Consider the following 15468-nt stretch of genomic DNA (forward strand, 5'->3'; position numbering starts at 1 on the left):
GAGGCACTGCCTCAACAAATTCAGGCTGCCACCACCACCACCAGTCCAGGGGATTGAACCACCTTTCAGATCCCAACTCAGCCTAAGTGTTACCCCTGTAGAACTGAAAAGGAAGGATGGGGACAAGAGTAGAGTAGGCATTAAACAACACCAGAGTATGCCTTTGTGAATTCTGCCAACTGGGCAGAGATTAACTCTTTCCCACCACCACCAAATTGACAAGACACACCAGTTGCAAACATCTTTTATTTTTCTCGAACATGGAAAGAAGCAAAGTCTAAAATATACATAAGCAAAAAAAAAGCACATTTTCATGAGAATGGCTCTTGGGATAGTGAGGATAAACTACTGGGACAGAAAGCTTTTGAAGATACGTACAGCCAAAAAGTACGGCTACACGGAGGGGACAACTGGATTTAAAAACCTACAACTACCTTGGCTTATGAAAACAGACATCTCTCCTCTTCAACAAACTCAACAGAAAAAGCAAGGAGTCCTATTTGGACACAGGAATAAAAAAATATATAATCAAACCACCACCACCTCAGAAAACAGCTGTCATGAAGGCCCAACAACAGTTGCATCTATTAGATGTCCAGGTTGATGTTCACTAGGACCGCATATAAAGTGAGAAAAAACACTATGTTCAAAAATTCATAGACTTAAAAAACAGACAAGAAAGAGAAGAGTCTGTGCCCTCAACTCTCACTGCAGTTGGGGGCCTACTGGACACCCCACAAGAGCAGTCAAGTATCTTATAAGGGGCAGAGATTTTCTGTTAGGAGATCCAACTTGTTTCTGGGCCACAACAACCTCCCCCCTTGGTGTGCGGTGGTGAGGACTGGGGGGTGAGAGTGGGAGAATTTTTAAAAATAATAAAAAGGGAACTACAACTTTGTTCCCACTTGGAGCAAGAAAGGAATACAAGAGGAGAGCAAGTTATAGGTTCTGGATTGCCCCGAATCAATTTCCATTCCAATACAAAAACAAAACAAAACACAAAGTGTATCTGTCAGAACAAGGGCATAAAATTTTCCAAGCAAAAAAAAAAAAAGAGAGAGAACAGGTCAGACGATTTATAACCATTATCTAAGCAGTCGAGGTCTACAATAACTCTCAAAAAAAAAAAAGGCAGAGAGGTGCAGAAGAAGGGAACAAAGAAGGGCTGCCCAAGAAAGACCAGAAGAGTGGAGGGCAGAGACAAAATGAAGGCAGCTTCAAGAGGGTGCCCCCCCCCCCACATTTCCCCTCCTCCGTGGAATGCTGGTCCGTCTGATAGGAGCAGCTTCTTCACTTCCTTTTAGGTGGCCATTCCCTCGTCCTCACCGGTCCCATCAGGCTTAGAAGAGGTGGCCTCACCAAGGTCGGTGGCTGGGGAGCCACGGACAGGGAGAAGGCCACTTTCCTGCGGCTCATCCACATTGATGGGGTCGCGGAGTGCCGAGAACTTCCGGTCGCCAAAGGCAGCGCTCAGCTTGGCCTCAAAGAAGCGCTGCAGCCCAATGATGGACTGGACATCCTCCTTATCCTGATGAGACAAAAAAAGAAACCCCAGAGTGTGGGAAAAGCAAGCGAGCAATCAAAAGTGAGACATCAGGGATATTTACTGCCCACTTGACACACTAGTTGGGGAATGCAGCAGGCAAGAGAGTGCTCATTATCCTTCAAGTACAAGCCACATGAGGGAATCCACCCAGGATTACATACAGCTGTGCTGTTGCCTGAACTATTCAGTGTTAGGCTGCTGACAGATTTAGATGCCCAATGTTGTCAGCCAACAGGCTCTATTCAACCTGTGAACACAAGCACGCATGGCCCTCTGTGTGTGTTCAGAAGAAATAGTGCTCAACTTACGTTATGGGCAGAAAGGAGCTGGCCCATTTAGAACTCATCCTATTCTAATGACTGCAGTTAGTTTTAACTGGTGTTAAATAACGCGTTATTAAACTGGTGTCACCTGTAACCCGATACCTCATAGTGAAGGGCAGATAAGAAACCTAATAAATATTCTATCTATGTTAAATAAGGGGCACTAATGAACCTGTAAAACAGGTTTTTTATATTAACCAAAACATTTGCAGGAAGTGTTGACACTAAGTAGAGAACTACAAAGGTTCCCTTGTCTTTGTTATACTCAGTAAATATCAATGATTCCCAAACATTCAACACCCTACCCCAACCACCTGAAAATTGCTGATGGTCTTGGCAGACCCCTTAATTTTTTTTCCCCCTGCCTGTTATTACAATTGAAATTCTATGGAGCCGTTACAGCAATATAGCCAATAAAAAAGCAATAAAAATATAACTGAGTAGCGGTACAAATATTCAGATGTGGTGGATGTGCCAACTCCCATCTTCAACCACAAATCCAGATAAACCACAGGCCATCTGTATTTGGCTTGGGGAACCCTAAGTTTGGGGACCCAGGGATATATTTCCAAAGGAAATATATAAACTGTTAAAAGGGAAAGGGGTGTGGGGAAGAAGAGTCAAGTATTTACGAAGTTTATATATTTCACAATATTTATATACTGCTTGACTGTTAAAAAAACTTTACAGCAGTTTACCAAAATAGTAAAACAATGAAATTGCCATTACAAAGTTATTTAGAAAACATTCAAACAGTAATCAGTATCATTAGTAAGCAAAAAAAACCAACCACCCCAGATTCAAACACAGCACATCTAGACATTCTACATATCTAGGGATAGTCCTGTAGCAGGTTGGTTGGTTGGAAATGTTGCAGCTGTTTCCGCGCCCCCCCCCCAGCCACCATTCTAGCCCCCTTAAACCTGTCGTCCTTCTGCCCTTTTGAGCAAGAGGAAGCCTTACCTCTGTCAGCTTATTAAACTGCCTGAACATCTTCCAGACATCATCTGCAAACTCATCAGGAGAGCCATAGGGTGGCGAGAGCTTCCGCTGCAGCTTGGCTCTGATCAAGGTCAAGTCAATGGTGTTCTGCCCCTCCTGCAGTACAGAAGGAGACAGGAATAAAAACCAAGCTGTCGTGACGAGGTGCTTCCAGCGCCTCTCAAGTTATCACAGGTACATGGTTTTAGAAGTCCACAAGACATCCGGCAAGCTTGCAATGCAAATAGTGGCATTTTGGGGAGAGTGCTCCTGCTGTTATGTGAATGGCTACCTAAGAGCAGGTGGAAATTCCTCTGCCCCATCCTCTTTCAACGGGATCCTCCAAACACTCCCAAGATAAAGCAATACTGTATTTTCCCTGCCTGAATTGGGAAGCAATACAGCCACAGCATTTGTAGACCTTTTAAACCACGCAAGTAACCGCTTCTGGATTTTTTTTAACTGGTTCTCTCTTCTAGCCTATGAAGAGGATGGAAATAGGCAAACTGAAAAGTTGGCAGTTGTTCTGAACTATAACTCCCATCTTCCCTTATCATTAGCCATGCTGGCTGGGGGTGATGGGAATTGCAGTCCACAGCTTCCAGGGGAGCTCCTCCTGTATTACAAAATACCCTTCTCCATGGAAGGAAAGGGGTGGGTGTGGGGAGGATCAGAGCTGAAAAAGAACAGGAAACCAATTGCATTTAAATCCATAAAACCACTACAATACTTTGGGGAGTGGGAGGACAAAAGCAGAAGGGATAATACTTGCCATAAACGTGTTAACATTTTACAACTAAATGAAGCACCATTGAGGTGATTAGATATTCAACATTCCCCTTACATCACATATGAGACTCACTATGGTATTGGAGAGTCGGTGGAGAGGCCGGCATGGCTCATAACACAGTAACTCAAGGAGAACCTGCTCACATCTCTGTGGGAGACAAAACAGAGAAGGTGGTTAGTGACAAAAGCAGTTAAGGTGACTAAGCTGCAAATCAGAAGCCTGCAAGATACACGGATGTGTAGGTTTATTGTCAAGTCCTCTCCATTATCATTTCAGTGCTTTGTGACATCCAGGAATCAGCTGGCTAAATCAGGTCCATATTGGAAGACTAGTACTGCTTTGCCTGCCCTTTCTCCTAGGGTTTTTAAGCTTACACAGCTGGTGGAATCATACCTCCATGCAGCTCACTATAGTCGTAGCCCTGGCAGGGTCCAGGACTAGCTGACCTCAACCTGATGTTTCAGATCGTATTTCTACAATCACCCCTGAACATTGGGTCATGCAGGCTGACAGGAGCTGCTGCCAAAAGGTGCCATACTGGGGAAGGATGGTCCATATGGCCCCCTTGGGGCTCCCGGGTAAAAAGCGTGTAAATAGGGGGGCACACCATGAGCTTAGGGGGCCACAGAGGAAAATGAGAAGTGAAGGGTTTTTTTTTTTAAAAAAAGTCCTGATTGGCTGGCTATCCGCTTGGCCAATCACAACTGGGTAAGAGGGCGGGTCCCTTTGACCAGTAGAGCCTGCGATCCAGAACCCCCAGGTCAGGCTAGTGCAGTGGTGGGATGGCAATGGGTAGGACTGGGAGCGAGCCACAGCTGCTTGCTGCTGCTGCTGCCAGTTCTGGACCCGGTGGCAGCCTGGGCCTGACACTGCAGGATGCAATCCACCCCAGCGCCTAGCCGAGCAGGGCCGCCTGGTGCTGCTGACTTGCATCTAGTTAATAACTATCTACTCAAAAGAAAGCCGCACTGAGTTCAGTGGGCCTTACTCCCAGGTAAGGAGGGGTTTAACTCAGGGTTAGCCAAGGCAACACCCTCCAGATGATGTTGAACTCCAGTCTGAGCCAGCAAAACCAATGGTCAGGGACGATGGGACTTGGACATCCTACCCCATTCCTGGGATTGGATGCTGTTATAATTTATATGTGCTCCAGACCTTGTCTGCTTTAAAGGTCAGGTCAACCCCGAACGAAGCATTCAGCTCTCCAAAGCCCCATGTCAGCTCTGCCCATACCATCACCATCAGCCAGAGCAAGCTGTTTTTCTTCTCAAGACAGGGCAGACTAGTACCTGCTGGTCAGCAGCTGACAGTATCTTCACCTCCCCATCTATGGAGACTGGAGTCAAGTCGGTCCCATCCTCTTCAATGGATCTCGCTGGCTGCTCACACAACAGACACTTCCATTCCTGGCTGCAGGGGCAAAGTGAGAGAGAGGTATTGTTCCAAGGTTGGCCACCGCTACAGTACAGCTAGGGAGAAATCCTGACAACTTGCAGTTGGAATTTTGATTTTGTGATTTTGTTTGCATTCTTGCTACTTTTAAGATGGCTTAGAAGGTTCCATTCCCCACCCCCATTTTTTATTTTTATTTTAATCCTGAAAGGGTGCTAGGTATTTATTTCCATTTGGCTGGTCCCTGCAGACCCATTACCTTTGAAGTGGAAAAATTAAGAGATCAGAGCTGCCTACAGGCTCCACCCTTTAGTTTCTACAAGCATCTCTGTGCAGAGATTTAAGGTTCCATTCCATCATCTAGATCGTCCTCATGCACTCCCCACCGTTTGCAAAGATTAGCTGTGGATGGCTTAGGAAGAAGTCTACTATTCAAACACCTCCTAGAATTGTGGTGGAGAACCTGTGGCCCTCCAGGAAAGGAATGTTCCCAGATACACTAAGTCTGCATTAACTGCAGATCATATAACACAGAGAAAGGAAAATTCATTTTGATGATTTCCAAGGGGGGAAGCATCTATTTCCATGTCTTCTGAGCACTCAAGTGTTTTGCTGAAGGACTTCCCTTCTGCAGCGCTACAAGAATAGAAATATTGGGCAGTTATCTTCATAAGGCTTGCTGCTTGTGCCACTACCACCATTCCTGACTTACAAGCCCTGTCTTCTCCTCCAGAGCCAGCGGGAGGAACACCAAGATGCACGAGATGACATTCTGGAATAGGGAAGCCCATACCTGGGGATTTCCAGGAGAGCAGGCAGGTGACAATCCAGGTGGTAGCACTTCTTGCAGCCATCACACATGACTACAGCACCAGCTTTCATGCAGACTCTGCAGGAAGCAGCTTCGTCCCCGTTGGCAGTGCCATCATGGCTGTGAACAGACTGCATTTCCATAGCAGAGCTGGTGCTGCCACTGGGGGAGATGAGCCGGGGCGCTAAGGAGCCTTCTGGAAGCAAAGCATCCTGGGGCAGCACCACTGGCTTAGTGTCTTTAGCGTCAAGAGAAGCTGGGTGGTCAATAGCTGCCTCCATCTGCTCCTCCTGGAGGAAGGAGGACAAAGAGGGAGTCAGGACAGAAGCACAACGAGAAAATGCACAGGGAAAGCAGTGCAAAGAATAAAGAGCACCCCTCATTATTAGGGAACAGGGTGAAATAAATCTGCTCCTACAAACCAGCTGGGATGAATTTAGTGAATTAAAGTGATGCAGATTATGCAATAGTCTCATGTTTTAGAAATATTTCTGAACCGCTAAAAATGTATAACTGACACAATGGAAAAAATGAAACTGATTATGTATTTTTTAAAAAACTGATTTTATTAGATGCAGGAAACATCCCAGAGATCATGTCCACATGGTCAATATTGGGCTAGACCAGGCATAGGCAAACTCGGCCCTCTAGATGTTTTGGGACTACAACTCCCATCATCCCTAGCTAACAGGACCAGTGGTCAGGGATGATGGGAATTGTAGTCTCAAAAAACATCTGGAGGGCAGAATATGCCTATGCCTGGGCTAGACCAACACCGCACAGGAATTCATTAAAACTGGGGGGAGCACACAAGTATTCTTCAACTCAAAAAGCATACTGGTTTTTCCTTGAACAGCTCCTAGAACAATGGACGGGTATCCACCTTGCAGCTGCCAGGGACAGCCCAGTTAAACCTGTCCCCCTATTATCCAGCCTCCCCACTGCCTAGTTGGGTCAGAAGACTGCACTATTTTCTGGACACCGATGATACTCTAGGAGCTCCCTATGTCTTTCAGCTTTAATGCAGACTGAAGATGCCCAAGTAGATTTCCTTGTCATATTGGCTGGAGGGAGAGGATGAATACAGATTGAGCAATCTGCAGCAGGCATCCCTGCTTCACTGGTCAAATTCATCCAGGCACACTTCAACCCCTTGGGCACTGCAGAAGCATGCTCTGGCCCACACTTTCAGCAGTGGTGGGCGGGACGGACTTACTTTGCTTGACTGTGTACAAACTTGGAACTCCTTATGGACTGAACAGGAGGCGATGGTGGTGGTTTTTAAAGTGGGTGGTATTCACAGGTGAGCAGGATCGCTACATGCAGCTAGCAATACTCACCACCCCACCCAGATCTATGCTAACTCCAAAGGGGCAACGCTGACCTTCACTGCTGCCGGCAGCCCTGCTAAATGGGCGGCGGCAGCTGCAGCTTGCTGAACCCCACGTTCGATCACAATGAGATTGAAGTCTTCAGTGGAAGAACCAGGAAACACCTTGAAGACAGGTGGCTGGTTGTCCGATGTCAGGTCCACATCCAGCCGCTCCAGACTGACACGGGGCACCTTGCGCACAGTGCCACCCTCTCCATCTTGGCCGCGGGACCTGAAGCATAGTAGGAAACTCATGTTAGGAACTGCAGGCCTGGCCTTCATGTATACACAGTAAAGTCTAGGAAATTTAAGGTCCTAGGCCCTCTTGCCTTAGTTTTAAAGTTGAAAGTCGTGTGTGTTAAACCTCAGAAATTACAAAGGTCTAGCTGAAGTCTGCAATACCTGGTAGGAAAAGAAAGTCTCCCACTGATACCACCCTTTCAACACACCTATTCAATGACACTCCTGCAAGAGTACAACCCCATTCAGCTGTTGTAGTGTTATCTAGGATGGAACTAATTTTATATGCATAATGAGTAGACAGCAGCCTTCTATCTAGTCCAACTCAAGGCAAAATGCACTTCCTAATGATCAGACCTGAGCTCCCAGAACATGGCAACTCTCAAGCTTTCCATCTGCTTGGAAATTTGATTGGAATGTGTCACATGGATGGGCAAAATAAAATTCTCGTTTGCACCAAGAATTCCAGTCCAGTTTTAATACCTATTACCTCTTGCAGACAAGGATGCTTGCTGGTTCAGTTTTAGTTCGACAACAAAAGGTTATTCAGGTCTTATTCTGAATAACTCCTAAGGTTATACTTTCATGCAGGAATAATTCTTGTTCCAGGCATTTTGCGATGGGGGGTGGTGGAAAGAGTTACCCAGCAACTGCATGCTGCTGCCCTTCAATAACTATCTCATACATTTACTGTCAAGGGGTAGTAAATAGAATATCTCTATATTTTAGGTAAGTTACCACTCCACTTTTTCAAAGTAGCCTACAAATCTACAAATCCATGGCCAAGATCTTTTTCCTTTGGAGCAGGCAGATTCTTAGCACTCAACAATGCACCAGATTCTGAAATGGCACACGTGTATGAGAATAGAGAAGATGGGAGTGTGGTTTGGAAGTCAACTACTGCAGAATGAGGCCCAAGCGCCCCAGGAAGACATGGCAGCACATAAAAAAAGAATGCACTTACCTCTTCATTCCAGAAACAATGGCTTCACCAGAGTATGATCCTTCTGTTGTAATAAGGGAAAACAAGTGTCAAAAGACAGTCATCCCAAATTGGATCCCATCAGCCCTCCTTGGCCCAAATGCAGAACAAATCTGTCATAATCCATGGGACTGCCCGATGCCTAATTTAACCCCTCACCCCCCCCACCCTGATGTTCCTTCTAAATCTTAGAAGTGAAAGGACCCCTTAATGCAGAGATCAGAAACCTGTGGCTCTCCAGAAGCTGTTAAAACCACAACCTCCATTATCCCAGACAACGGAACAAAGCTCATGGAGGTTGCAAAATCTGGATGGCCACAGGCTCCTCAGCCTGCCCTTAAAGCTTTTACCTACCCTCCCACTGAACACCCCTTCAGCTCCCTTCACGCTGCTTACCTACGCCAAAGCCGTCACCCATGTCCATTGGCTGCAAAAGAACAGAGCAAAAAGTCAAGGGAGAGACCCAACACAAGCCTTAAGCTGCTTCCTCACCGCTTTCCGTCAAGATACATTACTTGTTACAGGTCCTGTGCAAGACAGTGGCCCTCGACTGCAGGCTTACAACTGAAAGGCACACCTTGGGGGAAATCAGCACCCACAAAGACACATTCCATCTCCTGTAAGCAGTGCCAGGAAAGGCGCCCTCCTCCATTCTAGAGACCCTTTCTTCCTCATCCTTCCCTGCTCACCTGTCCAGCAGAAGAGGCACTAGCATCATTGATATAGCAGTCGGGGATTGCCTGCCGCTGGCTGTTGGAAGGCAGCACAGGCTGAAGCAGAGCTCCCTTATTCAATATGCTTGTCTGCAGAGACATCTGCTGGACACCCTACATGGAAAGGTGGACCAGGAAGCCTGTTACTGCACGTTAAGCCAATGGATATGGAGCATTTCATGGACCATCGACCACTATGGGGGCCCCGGCAGGCTAGCCCAAGGCATGCAGCAACGTACTATCTACTTGTAGAAGGCACACGACTGATGACGCATGGTGTGTTGTTACTGTGACAGCTTCATGCATAAAATGCACCTCCCCGCCACTGAGACAGGCACTCCCAGGATGCAGGTGGACCAACCAGCCAAGGGTTGCTGGATCTACAGAGACACGCAATCACGGGGAGACAGAACTGGTACAAAGGAGAGCCGGTACCTGAGAAGGAGGAACAGAGCCCTGCCTGACTGCCACTCCTCCAGATGCAGCAGAGGTAGCATTGGCCCGCTGTTGGGGAGTCTGGGCATTAGGGGTCGCCAGCAAGCCACTCCGCTCCGAGACTATCTGACCTAGGGGAGGGACGGTGGGGTAGAAAAGGTAGGTTATATCTCTCAAGGGCTGGCATTTGTTACACTTGTCTCGATGCAAGAATGTAAAAATTGTCACAATGAGGTAGGGCCGGAACAGTGATTCAGGCAAGCAAAGAGGCCGGACAGCTGGCACAGAACAGGTCAAGAGTGCCACATCCAATGTTATCCCTGGGCAGGTTGGTAGGTAGCACTGTACATTAGGCCACATAAACCTTACCACCTATTGAATGCCAAAGAGGCACTTAAGAATTTTCTGTTCTCTTGTCTCTCTGACAGACAGAGACACATTTCATTAGTAGATTTTTATCTTGAAAACACAGATATCTGCAAGACGTTTGGGACAGCACTGTGCTTTGTATGGCTTTCCCACCTTCCTTTGTGGCCTTCTTGCACATCACCCAGCATTACCATTCTACCATCAGTGTGAAGGAAGTCTATGGAGTAACTAAAGAGAAGGACAACAGAAGCAAGTTCTTCTAAGTCCAGGAAGTCCCAGTTCAGAGAAGCCATGCCCAAGAAGGGTGCTGACTGACTACACCCAAGAGTTTGGGGTCTCAGAAATCTGATTCCCTGGAAGCGGGGGGGGGGGGGGGGGAGAGAGAGAGAATTAACCGGTGCGTTTCTTTCTTTTCCAGTCAAGTCACCCCCTTGAAATGGGAAAGAAGTTTAGTATTTATTTTAGTTACTTGATTGTATACTGCTTACCATAAATAAAATCCAAGACTCTGTTTGAAATGTAAAATAGAAATCTAAAATTATTTCAAACAGAAGTTGTTATCCTAGATTTCACTGAATGCATAGGACAGCAGGATCCCATGCTAATGCCTCCATCCCTTCTCTTAAAAGCACGAATTACTTGAATGGGAAGCACTGTTCTTTTAAAATGGTAACAAATAAAGCCAGTTTTTCATGTTCTCAATTGCTTTTACAGAAGTTTTGGAATGTTATACTGCAGGGTAATAAACATGGCTCACTCCAGGTGTTCTGAGCTACAACTGCTGGGTGCAACATTTGGGGGGGGGGGTCACCACGTTGCCCTGCTCTGCTGCATTTTATTGATTTCATGGGTGGAGTGTATGTCCAAAAACGTAATAAATGAAATAATTCCAGTAGTCAGTTTCTCACCAAATGTCTCTGCGCTCTTGGTCCAAGCATTTAAGTCCCACTGGAATTTCATGTCTCCATGGGGCTCCACAGGATCGACAATCATTTTGAGAGCCCTGTGCAGCTGGAAGTAAATCTGAAGCAGAAGGGTGTGGGGAGTGTGTGAGAGAAAGAGAAGCAAGCTTAATTGTACCAAAGGGAAACCATTAAAAGCTCATTCACTTCCATCAATATAGTACAGTCTAGCTGGTCAGTCAATACCCTTCTGCACTGCCTTTGGGTACCCAGAATGGATACCCATATGGTGTGGCAAGAAGGGCAGAGATTTTAATGCAAACCGCAGAGAACCATGGCAGGTTTGTTAAAGAATGCAGTTAATGGGTCAATTCCATTAGTGAGGAAAGAGCTCCTTCCTTATCAGTGCTACTGAGCAGCTTAGGTACCTAACTTTATGTATAAAAGGGCTCAAATTACAGCATGGGTTGTGTTGTGCACAGCTCACAGACTTAACATGTAGAATAAGGAGAACATATGTTTAAAGAAGATTGGAAAACATTTATTGCCTATTTGGGAAATAACTGTACAGCTGAAAACGCTGGCAGCATTAAGATAAATTCAACAGGGTAAAGAAGTTTTGATGGATGCAGTAATGGAATGCTGAATGGTATGGTTTTTTTAAAAAATATACAGGGATTTATATGTGAAATGAACCATGGAAAGAGAAGGTAAGTCACTGATATCTTAAGGATGCAGTAAGAGTATTTTAAATTGTAAAACAGAAAACTTAATCCCAGCTGATTGAATGGGATAGCCACCTTCATATAACCAACCAGCTTGAATTTAATTAATGAATTAAAAGCGTTAAGATCATAAGAGTGGGCTGTCCTGCTTGGCTTAGCTAAGTCACTTCCCCTCACCTTGGAAAGAAGGGTTTCGTGCCTTTGTTCTACCATTCCACCATGTGAGCCCTACCAGGAAGGAGGTCTGCGCTGGTTGCTCCAGGCCTAAACCACGTGGCTTTCTTACAAAGCCACCTTTGTGTTTCTGTACAAATAATTTAGAAACACTTACCACTATGGAACCTAAGCTTCACTGCCTGTTTAACAGCTGGGTGGAAAAAAAAGCACATGACTCTGACCTTTGAAGAGTTTGTAATTACAGTCAACCTTGGTTTTCGAATTTAATCTGCTCCGGGCACGGCTTCCAATTGGCTGCAGGAGTGGAAATTTGGCTTTTGAAAACCGTTCAAAAACCGGAACAATCACTTCCGGTTTTTCGATCGTTCGGGAACCGAAATATTCGAGTTCAAAGGTGTTCGGCTTCCAAGGTTCCACTGTATACCTTATTTAACTACAAAATGTATCATCTGTTACTATGCTAAGGGAAGTGGGGAACTTTGGAAGTAACTTAGAGGGGGCTATTTTAAAGCTCTAACAGGCTGTATTCCACGCTTTGCTTTGCTGCATCTTTTGAGATTTTAAATCTCTGCTGGGGTTCTCTCACCAAAGAGTACTTGTCCCAAACCTGGATCTAGGCACCCAGAGAATTCTGTTTTTTTAATACATCTTTTCCTTTAACCAAAATGCAAAAACCGATAGGTGGATTAACCTCAAACATGAAGCAAATATCAAACATTTGAGAAGTGCCAAGTAACAGCTTGAAAGCTCTCAACAAGTCCTGCATGGGCATGTGGGAAAGGAGCACCAGAGATCTCACCAGTTTCTTCGAAAGCAGCAAGGCAGTGTTGTTGTCGCTTTCCAGGGCCCAATTGGCAAAGCGTAGGATATGCTCCTGGTGGCGCTGGAGCTTTGTCATGGCCCAATGTTGTCTCTCCAGTTTCTCCTGCTGCCCTTCAGTGACTTTCTGTAAAGGGAAAGAAAAAAAGGGAACACTTGATTCAGTATCATCATAGCCACTACTAGCTTTATCTAGTCTTACTATACCCAATATTGGCAGTGACATAGTCAAAGTTAAGCTTTGGCTGCCACATATGAAGAAACTGTGGCTAAGGCCTTTATTGTGCATATTTGCAGTGATGGTGACCTGTGCAATAAGGCCACCCCCTCAAGAGCAGTTCTTCCCAGAGTCAGATTTTGTTCTGCTTTTTTAAAAGCATGGTTGGTCCTCCTTGATTAGATGAAAAATGACTGCAAGCTAGTAAGTGAAGATTACTTTGATTGGTGGCATTCAAGTTTTCTTTTGCAATTTTCTTCCCCACCCCAAACTCTCCTGTCTTTCCCCAAAACCACGGCGTTATGGCATGCCCATTCGCAATCAGAAGCAGTCATTTCAGTCTCTCACCTGCGCATCATTAACCAGCACCTTGCCCCGCTTATTGAGCTCCTTCATGATTTGCAGGATGGCCATCTTCACATCCACCTGCACTCGCTTCTGCACATCTGCCACCTGCCGGATCCTGTGGATTTAAAGCAGGGGGTAGCATACGGCTGTGGTCCCCAGAGAGCCAATAAGTTCTGTACAATTCTGCTACCAGTGTTTTTTCTCCCATAATCCTTTGAAAAGCCTGTGACCCAAAACCACATGACGACCCTGAAAGCTTAATGGATGCTAACTGTGGTCATCCAAGAATTGGGTCTTCTGTAAACTAGGCACTTACGAGGTTCGCACTTCCTTGGTTGACTTCTGGAGGTTGGCATGCTTATCTCCCAGGCGCTTCACCAACGAGGCCAGCATCTTGCGTTGGTTCTTAACTGCATCCTCCAAGAACTGGTACCTGCAGAGAAGGGTACAGCCCTCATTTGGTGACAGTACTGGGATTCTAAAAGCTATTATAAAAGGTGTGCTCGCATTTTCTCTTGCAATTTTTATTTATTTAAAAGGTTTTATAGAAAAGAAAAACATTCAGCTGTTTTATTACTGCTTTAGAATTGTTGCTTGTTTTTACAGTAATCCTTCTGTGCTCCCTACGGGAGGGAAAGCAGTGTATAGTAGTGGTGAAGCAACATACTGAGATTCTTGCATAGCACAGGGTTGGACTGCGTGACCCTCTGCAATTATACGTTTCTATATTCTGATTAACCATCAAAACCTATTGCATCTTAAAATCTCAGGCTGGAAGGGGGTCAACACCTATATGGCACTGGCTTTCCCCACTTATTGTCAAGACCAATTTAGCAGAAGCAGGTGGAGGAAAGGGGTGAAGAAATAAGCCTAACTCAAGATAGGAACAGCCAATTTTTCTTGATTGAACTTCCACATGTGGGCATGGAATGGCATTCTTACAACCAAGACAGCTTTCCCTAACCTTGTGCCCCTCAGATGTTTCTGGGCTACCAACTCCCCATTAGCCCCAGGCAGTGCACCAAATAGACATGGCTTATTTGAGTGGCAGTCCAAAATATCTGCAGGACACTGGGTTGGAGAAGGGTGGCGTCGGCTCATGAACTCCACAGTTTGTCTCAGGCAGCAGCAGCAGAAGGCATCATTCTAGATTGACAGGTATGTTTCTACATAGCCAGCAGGAATGCTTACTGGTGATCCTTGTGCACATTCAGCTGGCAGTCCCGGCAGGTGAGGGTGTCGCAAGTGTCGCAGAACAGCACCAGTGGCTCATGCTTGTGGACGGAGCAGTACACTGTCTTCTCTCTCTCCTGGGATTTGGAAGAGCCTAGCAAGAAGAAGAGGACAGCCTATTTACCCTTGCAAGGCACACACCTCAACAGATTCAGCATTATGTGGGTGGGAGAGAGAAAACCATGGCATTTGCGCCGACCATGCCAGGGCCAGCAGCACTAGTTTCAGACAACTAATGTTTCTCTTGACTCCCTTAGAAGTTGTCGGGGACCGTGCTGAGGAGGGCCGCATGGGGGAGGAATGCTCAGGAGCTCCCCCCTGCTCCTGAATCTTCCCAGGAGCAGTAAGACAGTATAGATTTGGAACAGTGATTGGCAGAGGGACATAGTTCAGAAGGGAGAAGCTGGGAAATACTGGATGGGGAACAGCTAGGAGAAGAAAAACTGGGCGAGAGAGGGTTAACAGATATACTGTCTCTTGAAAGCATTCCTCTGCTCAGGCCAAGAACAATAAGAGCTCAGAAGGTGGCAGAACAGAAAGCACAGAGGGTGTGAGCTCAGGTTACAAGATGCAGTAGTGACATGGGTGACTAGGGAGTCATGGGGTGGAACTCTTAATTGGGAGCACCCCATTCATAGGAAATGGGTTCTTTGTTCTCTCACTGTGATCATTAAAAGTTTCGAACTGGTAAGAAGACTCCTTTTCCTTTTTCCTGCTTATCTGCTGCCAAGGAAGGGAGGAAGCAGATTCCCTGAAGCCTGACAGGCGTTTCCACCAAACACCCATGACACTGAACCTTTGCAGCCCACAAGACCTTCTCCCTATGCCGCCAACTTACCTGTGGACCGGACAGTGTGTTCCTTAGTGTACTTCACTCTCTGGTGAGCCTCCACGCAAGTCTCGCACAGGGGCTCTTGGCACTCCACACAGTAGCTGGTGGCCGGGGCATTGTCTTCACAGCTGGTGCAGCACTGATGGGAAAAGGAACATGGTTAATTAACCATTAAGAACAACAGAGTCTTTTTCCTCCAACCACCCCAATCGGAGAGGGAGAAACAGCCAAGGAACATCCAAAGACTGAGCAAAGAAACAT

The 15468-nt window shown here is 46.1% G+C and overlaps 1 protein-coding gene across 4 annotated transcripts in view; it reads right to left on the reverse strand.

The window, feature by feature from the left end:
- Positions 1-232: 232 nt before the first annotated feature.
- TRIM28 (tripartite motif containing 28) overlaps positions 233-15468 on the reverse strand; it is a 35521-nt gene continuing 20285 nt past the window's right edge. Inside the window, exons 3-18 of one of the 4 annotated variants that reach the window (XM_083708164.1) lie at positions 15214-15346; positions 14334-14469; positions 13459-13575; positions 13143-13257; positions 12558-12704; positions 10863-10977; positions 9586-9716; positions 9127-9264; positions 8834-8864; positions 8420-8462; positions 7339-7447; positions 5826-6133; positions 4930-5050; positions 3713-3787; positions 2833-2967; positions 233-1528 (exon numbers count right to left, since the gene is read on the reverse strand). In XM_083708164.1, coding sequence (XP_083564290.1) covers positions 1301-1528; positions 2833-2967; positions 3713-3787; positions 4930-5050; positions 5826-6133; positions 7339-7447; positions 8420-8462; positions 8834-8864; positions 9127-9264; positions 9586-9716; positions 10863-10977; positions 12558-12704; positions 13143-13257; positions 13459-13575; positions 14334-14469; positions 15214-15346 — 2082 coding nt within the window. In that variant the 3' untranslated portion in view covers positions 233-1300. Of the gene's footprint in view, positions 1529-2832; positions 2968-3712; positions 3788-4929; positions 5051-5825; positions 6134-7227; positions 7448-8419; positions 8463-8833; positions 8865-9126; positions 9265-9585; positions 9717-10862; positions 10978-12557; positions 12705-13142; positions 13258-13458; positions 13576-14333; positions 14470-15213; positions 15347-15468 lie in introns of all 4 variants that reach the window. The other 3 variants (XM_083708163.1, XM_083708165.1, XM_083708166.1) reach the window with 3 other exon arrangements.

Source organism: Podarcis gaigeae, assembly GCF_964106915.1.
Source record: "Podarcis gaigeae genome assembly, chromosome: 13".
Classification (NCBI taxonomy): domain Eukaryota; kingdom Metazoa; phylum Chordata; class Lepidosauria; order Squamata; family Lacertidae; genus Podarcis; species Podarcis gaigeae.